This window comes from Epinephelus lanceolatus, chromosome 1 (assembly GCF_041903045.1).
Source record: "Epinephelus lanceolatus isolate andai-2023 chromosome 1, ASM4190304v1, whole genome shotgun sequence".
Classification (NCBI taxonomy): domain Eukaryota; kingdom Metazoa; phylum Chordata; class Actinopteri; order Perciformes; family Serranidae; genus Epinephelus; species Epinephelus lanceolatus.
This window is the reverse complement of record NC_135734.1, coordinates 14,233,176-14,255,318: the sequence shown is the minus strand read 5'-3', so window position 1 is coordinate 14,255,318 and position 22,143 is coordinate 14,233,176. Positions and strand designations below refer to the sequence as shown.

Below are 22,143 nucleotides of genomic sequence, written 5' to 3'. Positions count from 1 at the left end.
GTTCATATTTAACAGACAGACATGATAGTGAGAGAGTTGATCTTCTTATCAAACTCTTGCTTTAAAGGGATATTTCTGCAGTTTGGTTTTGCACTTTATAAGCTGGACAGCTTAAGTGACACAGGTGGAAAAAAAGAATGGTCAAAAAACAAAGTAGCTGAAGATGTAGATATTGTGACATTTCATCCATTAGGGGTCAAGTTCCAAAAAAGCTTGATGCCATACCACCCATAAAGCAAATTGAGGATGACACCATGAGGATTATATTCTCAGACATCAGGAAGCTCCCTACAGAGCCACAGCATCTGTTTCCACAGGGTGTTTAAAATTTGTGGTGTGCCCCTTTATCTTCAGGCCTTCGCAGTGACAGGACTTGGTCTCTGCTTTGTAAACTATAAACACAGACAAATGTTTAAATGCAATGTAATTTTAATAGTTGGCATTCAGAGGCCTCAAAGACCTTTACTTCGCTTTTAATTTACTTAAAATGTAGATGTCTTGCCCTGAAGGACTTGAGACTTGCATTGGCTTTGCCCCAAACAACACTGTGAATGTTTTTAGTTTTCATCATGCGTTCCACTGGGCTACACGATTTGAGGTTAGTAAGTGCAGGCAGGGCAGCGAGTATCAAAGAGGCTTTGTTTATTAACCCAAATAGATATTTAAGTACTAAATAAAGAGATGTTTATGGGGCAGGAGTTCTTAAAAAGATAGTTTGAGGTTAGAGGAATGTTGAGTTTTCTGCCCTGGGGACTAGTCCTACCTCTCCTGCGCAGTGACCCCAGAAGGAATTCTCAACCCCGATTTCAGTATTCTGTTTTTTCTCCCAGCTGACTGAGATCAAAGTCAAACCTCCAGTGCGACCTGATCATCCGCTACACACTGCATTCATATTGCAGCTGTGATTGTGTGTTTAGGGCATGATAAAAAGGCTGCGTCCAATGAAAGGGAAGCTCACTTGACAGAAGGGGGCTTCCAGTGTGTGTGTGTGTGTGTGTGTGTGTGTGTTTATTTTTATGTTGTGTTTACACTTGCTAGTTTGATCTGGTGAGAAATAACTTGAGTTTCATCAGCTTGTGTGAACATATGTGGGGCTCACATAAACACCAGTTTATTTAGCACATAGGTCCACTTCTGCTCTTCCTCACCCTCCTTTTGCACTCTCTCTGTGTCACATTCTTTCACTCTCTTCCTGTCTTCCTCATTTCTCTTTCACTTCCTTTTCCCTGTTGTTCTAACTGTATTTTAGCTCAGACTAAAGTAAACCATATCTGACAAGGAGGCTGGAGGGGAGTGAGAGGAAGATTTGCAAGATAGAGACCATTAGTGAGTGGTACATGAAATGGTTAGAGGAATTCAGAAAAGAGAAGGAGGGATGACAGAATATCAAGGGGGGAAGACAGGGAGTCCCCACCCTCTTCTCTCTCCCTAAGTCGTCCCACTCCCCTTCTCTGGGCTGGCCTTATTTGGTCATGTTACAGCAGCCATAGCAGGAGGAGAAGGAAAGAGAGAGAGAGAGAGAATGGGGGAAGGATGGACGGATTGTTCTTTTTCCTCCTCTTTTCGCCCTCTCAGAATAGAGAGTTTGCTCTGATGGGAGGTGAGGACAGAGGAAAGCCAGGACTCGGAGGGAGGAGTCGCTGATGGGACAGAAGTTTAACTCTGCAGGGAATTGTAGTTAGTTAAGCTAAACTAAGACGGTGTAAAAAGTCTCAGTGTGCTTCAGTTGCAGCTGCTGTGCAGCTTGATACTGAGGAGGAAGTCTTGCAATACAGAAGAGGAACTCTGTTATGCTATAACTGTGTCCACATGCAAATTAAAGGGCTGTTTTCCCTCCAGCCTTCTTTCTACAGTACGTATGAAAATGAGCAGCACCATCAGAGCCATGCTGCTGACGACAGCATTGTCTCACGGTTGCTGGGGTTACGAACTCTGACCGACGGCGGCTTATTGCTGTGTCACATCGTAGCACACACACACATTGTGCACTGTCACTTACCCCAGTCTAACTGCAGGGTGTAAGCAGATATTACTATACTTGTATATCATGCACACACACACACACACACACACACACACACACACACACGCTTCCCTGTCCCTCATTGCTCCTACCTGAAGCAGACAAAGCCCTTTGATCTCCCTTCAGCAGAATAGTGAATATGTGTTTAAAATGCAAGTGTGCACACGTGCATGGATGGGATCACAGAGAGGAGTGTGTGTTTATATGATTTTGTTATTAGGTCTTTGAATGCATCACTTGACATGTCAAAGAGGGGTCATTTATTTAGTTAAGCCTGTCGTCTTATTTCACGTTTTGTTGTAGATATTCCGCTTATTGAACATTGTGTATCGTTTTGTTGTAGCAACTAAGCAGCTGCTGTGACCCGTCTCCTACACTGTAGCGCTGACATTAGATTTACAGGCAAGGTGCATCCACATGTTGCGGACTGCGGCCTTTGTGAAAAGCTAACCTGACAAATGAGATATAACCTGTTAATTGGAAACAGTCCTCCCCCAAACGACACCACAGTTCTTTTGTAAATAAGTGGACGTAACCACTGTAACATCACCCATTGGTTTGTGAACTGCTGTTTTAAAGCCTTGAGTTAGGCATTTTTGCCATTACAAATTTATTAATTCATTTATTTTTTGAGCCAGAATTGACTATAATAGGACAGGTGGGTGGAGCTCTAGGGAAAATGCATTGCTACACCTCTATCCTGATTGATAGGCCGCTGTGGTGGCTACATGTCAATCACAAGATAGCCACGCCCCAAAGCCTACCCCTGCTTTGTCGTGTGTCTTACTGTAAATTGGACTATAATTGACAAAATTAACATCATGCTGAATTGAGGCAGACTTGAAAACAGGGACTGAGACCATAAGCTCATGAAGAAAATGTTTGCTGAGGTAATAAATCAAGTTAAGTTAATCAAGTTAGAAGTGGGGTCCTTTTCTCATTAAGCTTTACACAGTGTGACTTCTGTTTGCAGACAGTGGAATTGCCCCCTGCTGGCCATTAGAAAGAATACAAGCTAAAGGCACTTCGTCGTTGGCTTCACTTTTCAGACCTAGAGGCTACATCCACTTCTTTTATACAGTTTATGGTACAAGCAGCTTATCGCTACCCGTATTTATTTTAGTTGGGCGGTGAGCTCTCATGGCTGTAGTAATTATGATGGGAGCAAAGGAGGAAGTCAGGTGATGTAGTATAAATAGCAACAAAGTCCATGTAGAGAGGAGGTCGGGGTGGATGCATGGGTGAAATAAACACAGGACTTTCACCCAGGAGACCGCTGTCTGTGTTCTATGTGAAGTCAAGCTTCACTAACTTGTAGCACTGACATTTGATTTCCAGGCTTCATTCACAGTGTATCAGCATGTTTTGTTTACACTCTGTTTTAGCTGGAAACATTGCGGTTGGACTCCATTTCCCCCCCACTTGATTATGAGAGTCTATTTTTTCCCCTTCTCTGTCCGTCTGCTTAACATGAATATCTATCTGTATTCCATCATCTCCTTCTTTTTCTCTATCTCTGCTTCTCTCTCTCAGTGCATCCTTATCTCTGTATTTATTTCTGTCTCCAACCAGACTGTCTGTTCAGACTGTGTCCCATGAACCGCTACTCGGCCCAGAAGCAGTTCTGGAAAGCGGCAAAGCCCGGAGGGAACACAGACACGGTGCTCCTCAACAAGCTCCATGTAAGTGAAGTGACAACATATTCGCCTCCTTGGAGTCACTAAACACCAGTATGCCACACACAGACCTGTCCTCGGGGTTCACTGGATGAAGAGACAGGGGCAGAGCTGCAGGAGACTAACTTTCTCAGAAGTCTTGGTTTTGTCTCAAAGCTGCACAGTGAATATATAGAAATGTTCAGTATGCACTTCAGTTTACAATTCCAGCTCATCAAATATACATAATAACTCTGAAACCTACCCTTAAAGTCCTTTTATAGACATTTCTGAAGCCTTTCACTCCTACTGTCCTACCTTTCTGCCCTCTACACTCTCCTTTCTCTCTTTCTGCTGCGGCACAATACCATTTAAAGCAATCTGCTATCTGACCACACAGTCATAAAATGGAAGATTGCAATCTCTACTGCGTTTCCATGGAGACGTGAGTCAGAGTTTTTGGTTAAAGCCCCTCTGTAAAGGCGTGAATTTTTGGCTAAGAACTTTGCTACTACCATGCTTTGTTTTACAGCTAACCAACCAAATTCTTCTTACCGCATTACTGTGCATATCAGTGAACAGTGCTGGAGTTGGTGTGAGATTTATGACCTTAAGTTTTGACTTCCTCCTCTTTTTATGTCATTCTTGCCTTCCAGCATGCAGCTGACTTGGAGAAAAAGCAGAATGACTCTGAAAACAAAAAGCTGCTCGGATCAGTAATTCAGTACGGGAATGTCATTCAGGTTTGTTCCCCCGAAATAGTCATCACCCTCTTGGTATTTAGTCAGATAAACTTTGTTTAGACTTCCACAAAGTTGTTGATTAAACTGAGATGACTTCCACCTCTTATCTTAAAATTGAAGTATGCCTCAGCTTAAATGCCTGTTTAGCATGATCCCCAGTATTAACCATTAAATAACATAAATTGCCTGTTCTAGTATTACAATGTTGTGAATTTTGGCATAGTCCCAAATAAAATGAAGGAGGCTGAAACCTCCAGCAGCTTAGTCAAACCACAAATCAAATAACACAAATATACCGTACTGCATTCTGAACGGAGAGTACTGGAAGCAGGCTCATAAATTAATTGAACACACGTGCACATGCGTGATAGTGTAAGCTACTTAATATCTATAAGAGATTCACATTTTTTTAAAAAAGAAGATGACTGTCAGTGTGGTTCTGCAGGAAATCAGAGTTTAAATTTCTCATATCGCATTACATTAGTTTATTAAAAAAAAAATATTATCTCAGATGTCAACATGTCCATTTGTGTGTATTATCTCACACTGTATTTTGTTTTGGTGCTCAGCTCCTCCACCTGAAGAGCAACAAATACCTAACGGTGAACAAGCGTCTGCCCGCGCTGTTAGAGAAGAACGCCATGAGGGTGATGTTGGACACTGCAGGGAATGAGGGCTCCTGGTTCTACATCCAGCCCTTCTACAAACTGCGCTCCATTGGGGACAGTGTGAGTCATCATACACATCTGTGGGAGTGGTGCATTGTGGGAGCGCCATGCTGTTTGTCAATCAACTTCAGGCAAAGCAAAGGACTGAATAATGCCTGGGGTATGTGTTGTACATGTTAAAATATGTGTACTGTTTTAAATACAATAGCAGGATGCCACTTGTAAGTCTTTAATATTAAGTTACTAATTTAAAACTTAAAGCAGTAAGTCAGTATTATAAGGCTGAAACTGCAGAATAAAAGTGAAGGGCACAAGTCCTCTTTACCTAAGCCTCAGTGTGAGGTATTTCTCTGTGCACATCTATCTGTTCATGGACCCGTGCCAGCGCCCAATTGGTGTTTACCTGATCACAAAGCTCTAGTTGGCACTGGCTCGTCTTCCCTGCAGAAGGAAGTAGTGGGCTGGTGCCCAAGGACAAAATGAACCACGTCAGAGACCGGGCTTCTCCGCTAAGCTCCTCTCAAATTAGGTATGGCACAAGGCCTAAGCAGCAGGCCTTGGACAAAAACAAAGATTGGAATGATTCCATACCTGCTGAGAATAGACAGAAGACAGTGACATGCAAATAGATACTGATAGTCTCTGGAATGTAAGAGTTTCAAAGGTGAGTACAATATTGCAATTGAGTTGCGCCTTTATTCTGCCAAATCCAGCTAAGCTAAATTTATGGCTGTTAACAATAGAATGAATTTTTGATATTGAAAAATTAAGCTTTACAATCTGAGATCATTTTAAAAAATGGTACAAGATTTACCCCAAACATAGACTCCATAGTCTACAAATTATTTTAATCTAACCCAAGACTTCAAAAAATCAGGGACTCCCCTGATCCCAGTCACAGTACCCCCTCTCCTACCCTTTTAATGATTTTGGGGTGTCCGCTTGTCCATCTGTCCATCCCATTCTTGTAAATGTAATATCTCAAGAACACCTTCAGGGAATTTCTTTGAATTTGACACAAATGTCCAGTTGGACTCAACATTGGACTGATTAGAATTTTGGTGGTCAGAGGTCAAGGTTACTGTGACCTTGCATCTGTCTATTTCTTGTGAACCAATATCTCAAGAACACCATTAGGAAATTTCTTAAGAATTGGCCCAAATGTTGACTTGGTTTCAATGATGAACTGGTTAGCATTTGATGGCCCAGCTCAAAGTTCAAGGTCACTGTGACCTTGCATCCGTCTCATACTTTCAAATGTGATAACTCAAGAAGGTCTCGAGGGATTTGCCTCAAAATTGGCACAAACATAGCCTGAGTGTCAGACTGAAGCTCCCAGAACCTTCAGTCTGACATGGCTTCCATTGAAGGCGATTTACAAGGGGGAGGGAATTTGATTTTTCCCTAACCAATCAGTAGAGATCAACGACTCACCCAGAATCTGACATCATTAGTATCCATGCTTCGGGGGTGCTGAAAACAAGCGAGCATTGCCCATTTAAAATGTCTCCGTCATCGTGCACGCCCAGCTGCATCGCCGTTAAATCCAGTTTAGCAGCTTCCTTAATTTGGTCCTCCATTAACGCGAGTAGTGGCCAAATACCTCGATAGCATCGTTAATGTGGTCTGTAGGATCTGTAGCGGTCGCCATTGTTGCTATCCTCACCAGTTACCCACCGACGCACAGCTTGACATCAGCGTGGCGCTGATTGGCTAATCGCTAGACCCCCGGCGTTCATTGGTCCGTCCAGCGTTTGGACGAGATAAATCGCAAATTCATTAAAGTATGCCAGACCAGAGATGCAAGCCTACTCAGTTGAGTGGGCGGGGTCTATGGTCTGGAACCAGGCTAGCACAAACATCCAGTTGGACTCAGTGACGAACTGATTAGATTTGGTGGTTAAAGGTCCAGGTTAGTGTGCTCTTGCGTCCATCTAATTCTTGTGAACCTGATATCTGAAAAACACCACAAGGGAATTTCCTCATATTTGGCACACACATTCTCTTGGACTCAGTGATGAAGTGATTAGGTTTAGGTTCAGTTGGACACAACTGACTGATTAGATTTTGGTGTTCGAAGATCAACGGTCCACTTCACTGTGACATCATAAGGTTTTGCAAAAACACTTTTACCATTATTCAACAATATCAGGAACAGAAGGGTAGACATTTAGTCAGATACTGGATATGTGACACTAATCTTTGGTGCCCTTCAGTATCCACCTTCAAACTGTGCTGATTGCATAGGTCTTCTGTGCTGCCAGGGGGAAGATGTGTGTAAAGCATTTATACTTAAGAATTTGTAGCTTTTCATGCTCAAATATGGATGTTGCTCTTTGCAGCAGCATCCGTCTTTGAAGCTTTGTCTCCTGTTATGGTTACACATGAGTCTGAACAGAAATGGATGTCAACTGTATCTGCATCTTGACTGGTTTGCTGAGGCATACAACCATGATGTGGTAACTGTAGTTAACTAAAACCGTCCATAAATCTAAGAAAATACAATAAAATCAAATAAAAATACTGTAAGACTGTTCAAGTCCTTGTTATTTGTGGAGCCTAGAGCCAGTGACTTTGTTAGTGCATTATGGCATTGTGTTTTGATCAAACATCATCGTCCTTATATATATATATATATATATATGTGTATATGTATATATATATATATATATATATATATATATATTTCCACTGTCTGAAGTACCTTAAAGCTAACTCTGCTTTTGCTAGGATTACAGTGCATAACCTTTATTCCTCTATGTTTCGCATCTTCATTTTGTAACGTGTCTGTTTTGATTGCAGGTGGTGATCGGGGACAAAGTGGTGCTTAACCCAGTGAATGCTGGTCAGCCGCTCCATGCCAGCACACACCAGCTCGTGGATAATCCAGGATGCAATGAGGTTTGGTTGAGCCTCTGCAACTCATCTTCACTCCTCAGATGTTTCTGTGGGAGTGTCGGAATCTAATTATAGCTTTTTCCTCATAACCGCTGCTTGGTTATTAGCTGCCTGATGTGAAACAGTACAGCATTGTTTTCGTGGGCTGCAGCGAACACTGAGTTTAGAAGGTCATCCTGTTTCTGTCTCATAAAACTCGACTGCTCTGAGCTACCTAACTTAATTAAAGTGTCGTACAGAATCACAGAGGCAATGTGGTATGTGTTGGGGCAGTTGTGCAATTTTTCCGGTTTACTAAGAGTGAGACAAAGTCATTTATTCTTCATTTATGACTCTGCAAGCAGTTTGAAGACGTGAAATAGTAAACACAAATCATTGATGTTTATGATATCAGGTGGCAACTCCTAACAAAGGAAGGAGGTTACACATTTTTCAGTGTTGGATTTGACACTCATTATTCGTCTGTACAAGTACATATAAATAGACAAAGTGCTCAAACTACTGTTTCTGCTGCCTTGGCTGTGGCACATGTAAACAGGAAGTGGACTTCATGTTGTATATAATACTGTTTTTTTTTGTTTATTCAGACAACATATCCTGTCTTTAAAGGGACCGTTTGCCCCAAAAATCAAAAATACATATTTTTCCTCTTACCTTTTGTGCTGTTTATCAAGCCACACCACAAGCCGAGTGTCATCATCAACTATCCCTTTAACCTTGTCAGTGTTGTTGCAGTGTTCCGACTGTGCAGGGCCGCTGCCAGGAGATAATACCTACAGTCATGTCGAACCCTGGTTGTTTGTTTTTCAGGTGAACTCAGTCAACTGTAACACCAGCTGGAAGATCGTCTTGTTTATGAAGTGGAGCGACAATCAGGAGATCATCCTAAAAGGGGTTTGTCTCACAGTAGCTACCATAAAAAAAATAGATTGTCTGAATATCTTTTTCTAATAGAAATTTTGGTACAAACACATACGTATCTAAGACAAAAGATAGATATATAAACACACATATGATAAATGAACAATCATGTAAGACAATATCGAAAACAAGAGGGAATACCATACCAGCAGCGGTCTACAAGTTTCTTCCCAACATGTCTCGCACTGGCACCACTCACTTACATCCTCTTGTTTTCTTACACGTGGTGTTGTATAATGTCCTCATCAGAGCTGAGTGGGCTGGTGGCTTTGTTTGTTTTCACTTCAGTATTATCAGTGTACAGTATGTGCTTACCGCTGAGATTTTATTTCATTGGTTATTCAGCAGCTTTACATTAGGGGCTTTAACACAAAAAACAATTGCCATGACTACAGTACATCTGGCCAGATGGCCTCTCCCATATATTTGACAAAAGTGTGAATATATTAAATTGGGAACCTCTACAACATATAAAGTAGTGATCACAAGTGAGGTCTACAGATATTTGTTTTGTAAATATATCTTGTATACTTTGAAACATGCTATGGACACACACGATTGCATGTTTCATTTTTTAATTAGAGTAGTTTTTTGTTTTTAAGGTTAAGCTGCACATTTTTGACAGTAACAAATGTGCTTTCTCTCCCCAGGGTGACGTGGTACGGTTATTTCATGCCGAGCAGGAGAAATTCCTCACCTGTGATGATCACAGAAAAAAACAATATGTTTTTCTCCGTACTACTGGGCGGCAGTCAGCTACCTCGGCAACCAGCAGTAAAGCCCTGTGGGAGATAGAGGTGAGGAAGAATATTTTTACAGTTGCTGATTGTGGTATGTGCCGGGTTCTCTGTGTGCAGGCAGTAAACATAAAGCCCTACTGAATAAGTCCTCTCCAGTTTTGTAGGGAAACATAAATAAAAAAATAAATATGTTACATATTGTTTACTTTACAGCATATCTGGTAATACAGTCCACAGCAGCTGTTTGATAAATTGTATTGCTGTAAGATGTTACTGCTGTGTGCTCTGGTATCAGGTGGTGCAGCATGATCCATGCCGAGGGGGGGCGGGATACTGGAACAGCCTGTTCAGGTTCAAACACCTGGCCACTGGACACTACCTGGCTGCAGAGGTCAGTGGACCACAGTAACAAGGAAACTCTGACAAAATTAATTACAGTCGATGTATCTGGATTATACTTAAGATTTTACTATTGTGCTTTTCAAGTCATTTATTATTGTTTGGTATTTATGTGTCACCTAACTCTTAAGCAGTTTGTAAGACCAGGAAAACACATAACAAAGAGTTATATTGATATTATGGAAAAAATAATAATCAATTGAATGAGTTTATTTGAAGAGGTGAACCACTTTGTATTTTTGCAGGTGAATCCAGAGTATGAAGAGGAGTGCCTGGAGTCCCGCTCTGTAAGTGAGCCACACTGAAAGACTTTCACAAACAGACAGCAACCACTAATATTACCTCCACCAAGGAGGTTATATTTTTAGCTTGATTTATCTGTTTGTCAGCAGGGTAATGGAAAAACTACTGGCCTGATTTTCATGAAATTCAGTGGAAAGGTGTGGCATGGGCCAACAAAGAACCCATTTAACTTTGGAGTGGATCCAAATCACAGGGCAGATACACAAATTATTTTTCCCCCTTTATCATCATTGCGAGATAGAGCATTTGGCCTTAGCGGAGGTCTACGCTTTCTGAGTGCCCTTTTAGTTTCAGATTTGTTTGTTATTGTCCAATGGTTACCCAGCCTAACTAATGCTGTGAAGCAAGGAAATACCTTGTTACCTTGTACTAAAAGTACAGCCCACTAGCCAGAAGAAGATGTTGGCACTGCATGTTTCCACAAACTACAAATAGGTAACATTTGTACATTGTATTTTCATCATATCAGCATTTCGAAAGTGAGAAAATGTATGAGCTGACTTCATCATCAGGAGGTGGAAGGGATGGAGGATGGTGTGTCACCTAGGCAAGATGCCTGCCAAGCTTCAGACCTCGGATCTTTACCAAACAAAAAAAAAATTGGTGTGGCTTAGCGAGTCAAGGCTGTGTTCCCAGCAGCTTCTTAGGCACCAAACGTGGGTGTTTTGTAGCGACCCCTCCCTAAGACATTGCTGCTTTTCCTGTCAGGATTGTGCCCCCCGAACAGGGTATTTTAAGCCAAAGTATGGTCTTTTTCTGATCATAGCCAAATGGTTTCTGTGCCTACATTTAACCTTACATATCCATGGTTTGCAGAAACATACAATATCAACATTTTTCTGCTGACTGGATGGGCAAGTAACCATAGTAACAATATAAACTTCATACTGCATTTCCAGTTTATTCACTGGTAAATCTCTCTTGGCCATGACATATTAAATTATTATGCATATTAAAGATTGTCTGAAGGCAGTTTATTGAACTGCCTACAATCTTTTAAAAAAAATAGGTGACAGCCTCCCTTTTTGCCCTTTTGCTATGAAATTGGTGTAGCTAAATGCCCCTTGAAATATGATTGCTGTTTAACTACTGCAGTAGTTACAATCTTCAGCAGCAGATGGCTTAATGTATTTTTGCAGAGTGAGATGGTACTACATCTCAGTCACCAGCAGATGGCAGCCTTTTACCATGAATGCATCTTCCTGTATTGGCGCTTCAGTTCTCTGCCACAGCTCGCTGAGCTGACTGTGACTGTCAGTGTGAGGCTGTTCTGCTGTTGACCACACAGTGACAAGTGAACCAGCTCACAGTTGCAACTTATAGCTTCGCCTCTACAGGAGAAAAACAACCATCAGATTTAAACTACACCCAAAGGAGCTGAAATGTGGCAGAGGTCCCAGACAACAGAAAATAGGCCCCACTTTATTCTGATGACTATTTTTATTATAGTTGAGTCGAAAACAAAAAATACAGATATACAAATATACATTTGCTCATTTTGCTAGTCTAGTGTGGTCTGGCCTGAGGTCTGACCTACTGGTTGAAGTTGTTTAGTCACAAGTCTTATCTGGCGACAGTTATGGGTTTATTGAACTCAGACCTTTTCTGGGAAAATTTAACATACAAAAAATAGCTGTGGTCTTTTGAGGAAAGGTGTCTGAACAGTGATTGCCTCGTCCACTGCATTTCTTTTTCCGAGAAATTTCTCCAAAGTAATAGTTAACTCTGTCACTCCTATTGATCGTGACACAAACGTGGCAGTTAATCTCAGTCGCTGAAAAATCAATGTATGATTTTAAGATGTTTTATTTTGTGGTAACAGCAATTTCTAATCATACTTTGTTTTGACTTTTTAACTCCAGCTGGACTCTGAGCAGGAAGCCTTACGGGCCCGTTTGAGAAACGTCCAGGACAAAGTCATGTACACCCTTGTGTCTGTACCTGATGGAAATGACATCTCTTCCATATTTGAGCTCGACCCTACCACATTAAGAGGCGGAGACTCGCTGGTACCCAGGTAGGAAGGCCACAACGTCAGAGTGCTGAAGTGTTTCCGACCTGCTCAGACGTGTGTTACAGAGAAGAGCATGGTCCATTCCCTGCTGTGTCACTCTTTCCACCGAAACACAAACAGCAGCACATCACAAGTCGGGGACTTCCACTGTCTTTTAAGTCATCTTGATATGTTGGCACAACAATAAACCATGGAAAGGATATGTGTGTGTTAATACTTGTTATATAACTTGCTGTTACACACAATAGACTGTATCATGCAGGTCTTACGGGCAGAGCTCTTCTTTGTGACTGTTACTCAGATTAGATAGATTGCAGCAAACAGATAATTGGCATGATCCTAGTTTGTGTGTGTAAGCGGATGTGTTTGTGCTTGTTGTGGTGCAGATGGATTTCTCTCTCAGTGGTGACAGATTTTGTACAACAGTGTGTGTGTTTGACTCACATTACTTAACTGGAAACATTGAGAATTTCACTAGAATTACTGAAGGAAGAGGAAGCTGTTGTAACAGACACGGGTGTGATGCGTTCTCAAGAACATGTAGGTCTTTCTGGAGCTTGACCTAAAAATTGCTTTGCTTCTATGTATCTGAACAAAGTTATTGTAAGGTGAAACCTAGATCTGCCGAGCAGGTGTGTGATTATTTGAATATTTGCCCGTCTAGTATATCATCTTTTGTATAATACTCTTCAGTGTCATTTAGTCATTTAAGATTTTATGATCTCCATCATCATCTGCAGATTATTGGACTGAGCTACACCTGTCAACCATATCAGTGCAAAAGGAAGCATGTATCTACTGCTAGCTCACCTAGCACCACTGAACTAGCTAATGTTACAGCTCAGCAGAGGAGGATGCCATTAATGTTTACATCTCTTGCTTCCATGAGCACGAGCCTCTTGTCCATTAGTAGATGCTCACTTCCTGATAATACAATTAGCGGGTGTAGTTCATTTATAAAAAAAAAAATAGACTTCCTACATGAAACTGCTCACAACAAGGTCTGTGTTGTGGATTATCAATGTAGATTGATAAATAGCACTACAGGTATGAGGAGAAATCTGTATTTTTGATTTAGGGGTGAACTGTCCCTTTAAGACCAGCACTAGATGATAAGCAGATGTTGCCTATGACCGTTAACTTCACATATACACTCACTGATGGAAAGCTGTGCCAATGTTGCTCTACTCTTTCTTTAGTGAAGAATGTGTCCTCTGTTCCCAGCACTGCCCAAAGCACAAACAAATCATATTCTAACCAGTAGAAATGAAAAGGTGATGAGTCTAGTAAAAGTGAGAACCAGACCCAGTTTTGCCATGTGTTTGTGTTCTTGTCTTGCAACATGGTTATGACAGTGCAGACAGTGGTGCGCTCAGGCTGTTTGAGGTGCAAGGGCACCCATTACTACACTGCATCACGTTTTCTCCACTGAATAGGCACCCTGGAGGGAACTTAATCATGTTTTCATGCACACTGGGCCATTGTAGAGGACACTTTATCATTTTTATCTACTAAGGGCATCCAAGAGGGCATTTTTTTTTTAACGAATATGGTGCCCCTGAGTCCAACCAACATTTTTTCTTTATAATTAAGTCTGTCATGTCCATAGATTTAAACATTTCAGGAATGCCTAAGAACACTGCTCTGTGTTATACGCAATCTTCACTTAAGTTAAAATATGTTTTCAGGAACTCCTATGTGCGTCTCAGACACCTGTGCACAAACACATGGGTCCACAGCACCAACCAACCAATTGACAAGGAGGAGGAAAAGCCTGTCATGCTGCGCGTGAGTGACAGTTCATTTGCACTAATATGTAACAGCATATCTTTTGTAAACTGCTGGCATGACATACTGTACACGATGCTGGGTTAATGAGATCACAGTGGGGTCACCAATAATGAGAATCTAAACCAACTGTTCTCAGATGAAATACCTTCTGTGCAGCCACCTCCTTCCCTGCTGTAAAGTTATGGAAGTGTGTTGGGATTGATTGTTAATGACTTGTATGTGCATTTGTGTTGTGATCGTGAGTTTCCATTATGGGTTTCAAGAGAATTTGGAGGAACAATTGAAACAAGTGGACCCAGAGACCAAATCTATAAGCTCAAAAATATTCTATATAGTATATTGTTTTAATAGATAACAGAGTTGTGCACTTTTTTTTTCCAATTCAAGATTGGCACCTCGGCACTGAAGGAGGACAAAGAGGCTTTTGCCATTGTGCCCGTCTCTCCAGCTGAAGTAAGAGATCTCGACTTTGCCAACGATGCCAGTAAAGTGCTGGCCTCTATTGCTGGAAAGCTGGAAAAAGGAACAATCACACAGAATGAGAGGAGGTATAAAATTTAAAGCAGTGCCAGATTGTAGATTTCTAATAGGAAACGATGTTATGCATTATTTCTTTCTGTATGTGCAACCAGAGCAGTGACCAAGCTTCTGGAGGATCTGGTGTTCTTTGTGGTGGATATTCCCAACAACGGACAGGACGTTCTTGAGATCATGGTCAACAAACCCAACAGGGAGCGACAGAAACTAATGAGAGAACAGAATATTCTCAAACAGGTAATGCCAGGAAACAGCAAATGTAACATTTTCAACACATTCTTTAAATTTTCCATTGAACGTCTTTTAACCTCCCTGAATTCCCCCAAATCTTTGTTTCACTCTTCATCATAACTCAGAGTGGCACAGTTGTCAGGCCTGCTGTCTGGACCAGCATGCTCTCATGGCTTTGACTTCAGTATGATTAGAACTGTCACAACCTTACCCCTGTGTTCAGATCTTCAAGCTGCTGCAGGCTCCTTTCACAGACAGTGGGGACGGTCCCATGCTGCGACTAGAGGAGCTGGCTGACCAGCGTCATGCCCCCTTCAGACACATCTGCCGTCTGTGTTACCGGGTTTTGCGTCACTCTCAACAGGACTACCGCAAGAACCAGGTAGAGTTTGTCAGGACTAAAAGTCTGCTTTATGAGCACCAGCACTGTATGACCTGTCTGTACTGGGGTTTGTGCAAAGGTGCATTCCAAAGTCCCATAATTAAGTCTAATAGTATGTGAAAGAGGCCTTTGCTCTGGTAGGATGATGTGTAACTGAATGTCCTGTGCAGTTTTCAAGGCTCACTGCCAAGCCCTTTTATCAATTTGTCCGCTAATACAAATACACAGAGCCACACAGTATAAACACATTACAGTTGTTTGTGATTGTGAAATACAGCATTACCATTTCCCAAGAAAAATCGATTTCTCTTAAACACATTACAGTGTAATTGTTAGAGGGGTCATTTAATTAAGTGGAATAAGGAGGCAGTCTGGTTCTTGAGAACATGCTCTGTTTTTCTGCACACAGATGAACGAGGGCCAAAATGGCCCCATTCAATATAAGTAATGGGTATAGATATAACAAGGTTATTCCTTATAGACCCCCTGGAGAATGTAAAGAGATCAAGATAAAGGGGCTAGGTAAATAAAGACATTTGTCACAGTGAGTCTGTGCTGTCTTGTTTTGGCTTGTGGATGCTCAGACTGTCTGTCTGTCCTGCAGGAGTACATCGCCAAACAGTTCCGCTTCATGCAGAAACAGATCGGCTACGATGTCCTGGCTGAGGACACGATCACAGCTTTGCTCCACAACAACCGCAAGCTGCTGGAGAAACATATCACTGCTGCAGAGATTGACACGTTTGTAAGCCTGGTTCGCAAGAACCGTGAGCCAAGGTTTGTGTGTGTGTCTGTCTGTAAGTACACCATTAACACAGTGGTCTGGGTGAAAAGGCAGAATCAAGGATATTATAATTTGCAGGATAATGTGTTCATAGGTATCTTTTTATATCCTGATTACAATCTGCATGTCCTGATAATACAGTATCCTCTATGTGCAAGAGGTTCACTTAAAGAAACACTTGAGGCCCCCAAATGACCATTTGTACATCAATTATTCACCATGTTATGTTGAAATTGTGAAGAAAATGTTTTTCTCTCATGCCTCCAGTGAACGAAGAATCCAAAAACAAAGAAAATTCTTTACTCTTGAATTGGAGTCATAGATGTCTGTGTTTAAAAACTGCAAAACTATATCAAAATGTCCATTTACAAACTCTCACCCAACTCGTACAGTATATACAAAGTCTCATTTATCCAGTTGTATGCTCAATACATCCCAAACAGACAGCTCTTTCTGGCAGTAAGCTGAACTAACAGTAAAACTTAATCAATGTTCTCCTCAAAGCCAGACTCCATTGACAAAAACAGTAATTTTACTTCAATGAACACAGGAGCTGTTCTACCGCTGCCCCAATTGGTAGTTTGTTGTTTCTGTAATTGTGTGACTTTGGTCAATCTGAACTAACCATTTAAAACCACATAGTCACACAATAACACAAACAAACTAACTGATAGAGGCAGTGGTAGACGTAGCAGCTCCCATGTTCAGTGATGTAAAATTCTTGTTTTTGTCAATGGAGTCTGGCTTTGAAAAGAACATTAATTGAGTTGCACTGTTAGCTCAGTTCCCCATTGGAAAAGGCTGTCACTTTGTAAAGGTATGACTTAATCAATGTTATGCCTGTAAAAATAAGACCAGGATTATAATGTATGAATTGTGTCCGAGTTTGTAAACATATGTTTTGATATAGTTTTGCTGTTGTTAAACGTGGTAGCCTTTTACTTAGTTCACTGTGGGGACATGCAAGAAAAACAAAGTTTTCTTCAAAAATTCAGAGTAACGCGGTTCAGTAGTTGATATATAAATGGTAATTTGTGGGGTGAAGTGTTCCTTTAAACCACACAAGCGTCAGTGTTCACACAACAGTGTAAACGACCACAGCCTGCTGGCAAATAAGGACATTCAACAATTTATTTTAACATACAACTTTAAGATATGCACGTAATTGTCACTTAAGCCATGTTGAGTGTCAAATTAAAGTGTTATGATGAAAATTGTTATGCTTTTACATATCTCTGGTGCTTGAGTTGATCTTAAGTTGTTTTTTTTGTTTGTTTTATTGAAAAGTATCATGGGTGATTGAATTTTGCATATCTTGTGTATGTGTGTGCGTATGTGTGTGTGTGTCCAGGTTCCTGGACTACCTGTCAGACTTGTGTGTGTCAATGAATAAGTCCATCCCTGTGACACAGGAGCTCATCTGTAACGCAGTGCTGGATCCAGCAAACGCAGACATCCTCATAGAAACTAAGTGAGTCATCCCCCCTCTGCCTCCACACACATCTGTCTTATCCTCCTCGCAGTGCCAGTGTGCTCTTATTTGAAGACATCACTTTGAGCTCTAGAAGAAGATTAATCGGTAATGAAAATAATTGTGAATGACAGCCATAGTGGGATGTATAGATTCGTCTCTATAGCAGTTCAGATGTATTTACTAGGCTTGTCCCATTTACAGCTTCTGAGTGTGTCAGTAAGACATTGGCAGTCATTGCAATCTAATTCTAATGCTTTTGTTAACATTTGTCACAAATGCTTACTCATTTATTTCCAGTCGCCTTCTTATTAAAACAAAACAAAATCCCCTCTTCCTGCAGACTGGTGCTGTCAAGATTTGAGATCGAGGGAGCACCGCTGGGGGAGAACTCTGTGGAGTCAGAGGAGGATGAGGAAGAGGTTTGGTTGTTCTGGAAAGATAGTAATAAAGAGATTCGCAGTAAAAGCATCAGGGAGCTGGCCCAGGATGCCAAGGAGGGCCAGAAGGAGGACCAGGAGGTGATCAGTTATTACAGGTAGTTACCGGGCCTTATTTTCCATGTGGTTGTCTGAGATAAAGGAGATAATGCCCATCCCCTAGATAATGCTTTCGTTTTGTATATACAGAAAGGGCCACCTATAGAGCTAAAACAAACATAACAAGAAAAGCATTTTGTGGTTTCACGTGTAATCAGACTGTGTGTATTTATTGCCACAGATACCAGCTGAACCTGTTTGCCAGGATGTGTTTGGACCGCCAGTACCTGGCAATCAACAAGATCTCCGGCCAGCTGGACGTGGACCTGATCTTGCGATGTATGTCAGATGAAGACCTGCCCTACGATCTGCGAGCCTCCTTCTGTCGCATGATGCTGCACATGCATGTGGATCGTGATCCTCAGGAGCAGGTCACACCTGTTAAATACGCTCGACTCTGGTCTGAGATCCCCTCAGAGATTGCCATTGATGAGTGAGTATACAGACAAATGTAATGGATTGATCACTGTAGAATATTGTGTATGTTGTAGATTCATTTGTGCTTTTTTGTTGTCTGATTGTAGTTATGACAATGATGGAACATCTAAAGATGAAATTAAGGAGCGATTCTCTCAGACTATGGAGTTTGTTGAGAACTACCTGAGAGATGTGGTGTGTCAGAGCTTCCCTTTTGCAAATAAAGAGAAGAATAAACTCACCTTTGAGGTAAGTCTGGCACATTCGGAACATCAAAGTAGTCAAATTTTGATGGTAAATCCTGCAAACCTATTTAATTCAACTGTCCTTCATGTTTAGGTGGTAAACCTGGCCAGGAACCTGATTTATTTTGGCTTCTACAACTTTAGTGACCTGCTGAGACTTACCAAGATCCTGCTGGCTATTCTAGACTGTGTCCATGTGAGCACAGTTTTCCCTTTCAACAAGATGGACAAAGAAGAAGAGTGTAAAGGTATGAACAAGTGGTTAGTCAGTGGAGGATGAAATCTCTCACGGACGTGAATTTGATGCCTGTATTTGTGCATATGTGTGCTTCATTTCAGGCAGCAATGTAATGAGATCCATTCATGGAGTAGGAGAGCTGATGTCCCAAGTGGTCCTGAGAGGAGGAGGTTTCCTCCCCACAACTTCAAACACGAGCTCCAGTGGAGACACAGTGAAGACCCAGACGGAACCTGAGAAACAGGACATACTGGTCATGGACACCAAGCTCAAGATTATTGAGATCCTGCAGGTGAAGGAATTGTAATATTATACTTAAATGCACATACAGTACAGTAGATACAGTATCATAGACTGCATAAAAATAACAGATGTAGCCACCGTACTGTCATCCATTGCTTTGTGGACTCCCGTTTTGAAGCCTCGAGTTTGGCATTTTGACCATTGCCATCTTGGATATTTGAAACCAGAAGTGACCACATTTGGATGAGAGGGTGGAGCTAACCCTAACACTCACTGCTAGCTTGGTTAGCACAATGTATTTACAGTCTATAGTTAACTCTGATTATGCTAATGCTATTTTTTGCTAGGAAAAACAGGATGATAAAACTGAATATCCATCTTCTAAGAGGTTCTTTGAGAACAATCAAATGCCGAATAAGACTTTATTGGCAACCAAAATATTATAATTAACCTTCATGAACTGAAACACACTGACATAGTGACAGCTTTGGCCATGGCTACACCTATACTCGGTGAATGGGGGGTTATACCATGGTTATATTTTGTTGCTGTGGTAGCTAGTTCTTAATGGACGGCACCCACCTGTCACTTAAATCAGCCACGTCCTTAATTATGGATAACTTTAAACCTTAATAACATCTAAATGGACATGTTACATAAAAATTCACCCCCTGTACAATTGTCACAAATGGGAAAATAAGCTATAGAGACAAACTTGTTTTTTGGACCAGTCTGTAAACAGGTTTATTTCTGTTGTAAAGCTGGGCAATTTAACATGGAGGTCTACGGGGATTTACTTCTTTTTGGTTCCAGCCTCAAGTGCCCATTTAAAGAGCTACAGTTTTTGGCACTTCAGCATTGGCTTCATTTTCCAGCCCTGAAGGTTGCTACTTGTACAGTGCACACACAGTGCACACAGTAACTCCATCCTCCAAAATACTCACATCAAACTTTCTGTCCTGCCCTGTAGTTCATCTTGAATGTCCGCCTGGACTACAGGATCTCCTGTCTGCTGTCTATATTTAAGAGGGAGTTTGATGAGAGTAATTCCCAGACTGAATTATCTGTAACTGGAGCAGTGGAGGGGCCGAACAACATGCCAGGTCAGTTTAACATTCATAGCTGCATTTTATACAAATGTGGAGCGAGTAAAAAAACTTTCTTCTTCTTGGTTACAAATGACTTTTCTCAATTGCAGGGGCTTTGGATTTTGAGCACATAGAAGAGCAGGCAGAGGGGATATTTGGTGGAAGGTAATCGCAGTTTCAATACAGCAGTAGTCAGAAAATACAACAAAGAGGATGGGTTTTCATTTAAGTGTGTGCTCTGTGTGTGTAGTGAAGAGAACACCCCACTGGACCTTGACGATCATGGTGGCCGCACCTTCTTGAGGGTCCTTCTCCACCTAACCATGCATGACTATCCTCCTCTGGTGTCCAGAGCCCTCCACCTGCTCTTTAGGCACTTCAGCCAAAGGCAGGAGGTCTTGCAGGCTTTTAAGCAGGTATGTAACTAAAATTGAGGCTTTGAAAATCAAGCCATTTTTACTTGAATGTGTCGCGCATTTGATTTTTCTACTGTTTTGACACATGTATCCAAACACAAATGCAATCACAGTAACATTTGAATGTGGAATCAGCATCATCCTGCTTTATGTTGTGTGTTCACAGGTCCAGCTGCTGGTCACCAGCCAAGATGTGGAAAATTACAAACAGATAAAGTCAGACCTGGACCAGCTGCGCTCTATCGTAGAGAAGTCTGAGCTCTGGGTGTACAAAAGGCAGGGGCCAGACGAGGCCATGGACGCAGGAGAGGGGCTCTCCACTGAGCCAGAGCATAAAAAGGTGCAGTGTATTGTTCATCAAAGACGAACCACACAGAAACTAAAAAGCCAGTCACTACTAAGTCTGTTTACTAGATTTTCTCTGATGTATTGTCACTGGTGTACGTTGTAGGGGGATTCAGGGGGCACAGACAAACCAAAGAAAGCAGAAAGCACCAGCAGTTACAACTACAGGGTGGTGAAGGAGGTAACTCTTTCACTTTTAATCATGGTTTTAGCCATGATAGTATTCTTTTCTATTCTTTTCTACTTTTTCTAGTATTCTATTCATAGTATTCTTCCAAATACCTTATTCACACACATTTTCTTTCTTTCTTTTTTCTTTAGATCCTGCTGCGGCTCAGCAGGTTGTGTGTTCAAGAAGGTCTGTCAGGTAGGAAGAGCAAGAAACAGCAGCAGAGGCTGCTGAGGAACATGGGGGCTCATGCTGTCGTCCTCGAGCTCCTACAGATCCCCTACGAGAAGGTATAATTCATTAAATTTGACTTTCAGGGAAGTGTTCAATCGCATGCTTTTTGAGTGTGCACAAGTGGACAAACCTTCACGATGGCCATTTCCCTCCAGGGAGAAGACTTGCGTATGCAGGATATCATGAAGCTAGCGCACCAGTTTCTACAGAATTTCTGTGCAGGAAATCAGCAGAACCAAGCTCTGCTGCACAAGCACATCAACCTGTTCCTCAACCCAGGGGTGAGCGGTCCAGCCAGACGAAGCACCACTCAATACCCACAGTGTTCCTGTTTTAACAATATCATTCTGTTCTGGTGCTCCCCTCTCTTTTTTTTTTCTTTTGTTCAGATCCTAGAAGCCATCACCATGCAGCACATCTTCATGAACAACTTCCAGCTTTGCAGTGAGATCAATGAGCGTGTGGTTCAGCACTTTGTCCACTGCATCGAAACACACGGCCGCAACGTTCAATACCTCAAGTTCCTTCAGACTATCGTCAAAGCAGAGAATAAATTCATCAAAAAGTGTCAGGACATCGTCATGGCAGAGGTCATGCCTCATTATCATCTCTCTTATGTTTGGAATACAGTCTCATTATGTCGTTATGT

At 41.6% G+C, this 22,143-nt stretch overlaps 1 protein-coding gene across 10 annotated transcripts in view; it reads left to right on the top strand.

Moving 5' to 3' along the window:
• Positions 1–22,143, top strand: part of LOC117256214 (inositol 1,4,5-trisphosphate-gated calcium channel ITPR1) — a 100,822-nt gene that overhangs the window by 16,835 nt on the left and 61,844 nt on the right. For all 10 annotated transcript variants that reach the window (XM_078162089.1, XM_078162269.1, XM_078162160.1 and 7 more), the window contains exons 4-31: positions 3,596–3,705; positions 4,335–4,421; positions 4,991–5,149; positions 7,892–7,990; positions 8,798–8,881; positions 9,559–9,705; positions 9,944–10,039; positions 10,293–10,334; positions 12,213–12,367; positions 14,053–14,152; positions 14,543–14,703; positions 14,788–14,929; positions 15,147–15,305; positions 15,910–16,082; positions 17,441–17,560; positions 17,904–18,098; positions 18,281–18,532; positions 18,624–18,765; positions 18,856–19,009; positions 19,101–19,291; positions 20,213–20,345; positions 20,441–20,495; positions 20,581–20,746; positions 20,913–21,086; positions 21,198–21,272; positions 21,413–21,550; positions 21,650–21,775; positions 21,884–22,084. In XM_078162089.1, coding sequence (XP_078018215.1) covers positions 3,596–3,705; positions 4,335–4,421; positions 4,991–5,149; positions 7,892–7,990; positions 8,798–8,881; positions 9,559–9,705; positions 9,944–10,039; positions 10,293–10,334; positions 12,213–12,367; positions 14,053–14,152; positions 14,543–14,703; positions 14,788–14,929; positions 15,147–15,305; positions 15,910–16,082; positions 17,441–17,560; positions 17,904–18,098; positions 18,281–18,532; positions 18,624–18,765; positions 18,856–19,009; positions 19,101–19,291; positions 20,213–20,345; positions 20,441–20,495; positions 20,581–20,746; positions 20,913–21,086; positions 21,198–21,272; positions 21,413–21,550; positions 21,650–21,775; positions 21,884–22,084 — 3,836 coding nt within the window. The remainder of the gene's footprint in view (positions 1–3,595; positions 3,706–4,334; positions 4,422–4,990; positions 5,150–7,891; positions 7,991–8,797; positions 8,882–9,558; positions 9,706–9,943; positions 10,040–10,292; positions 10,335–12,212; positions 12,368–14,052; positions 14,153–14,542; positions 14,704–14,787; positions 14,930–15,146; positions 15,306–15,909; positions 16,083–17,440; positions 17,561–17,903; positions 18,099–18,280; positions 18,533–18,623; positions 18,766–18,855; positions 19,010–19,100; positions 19,292–20,212; positions 20,346–20,440; positions 20,496–20,580; positions 20,747–20,912; positions 21,087–21,197; positions 21,273–21,412; positions 21,551–21,649; positions 21,776–21,883; positions 22,085–22,143) is intronic.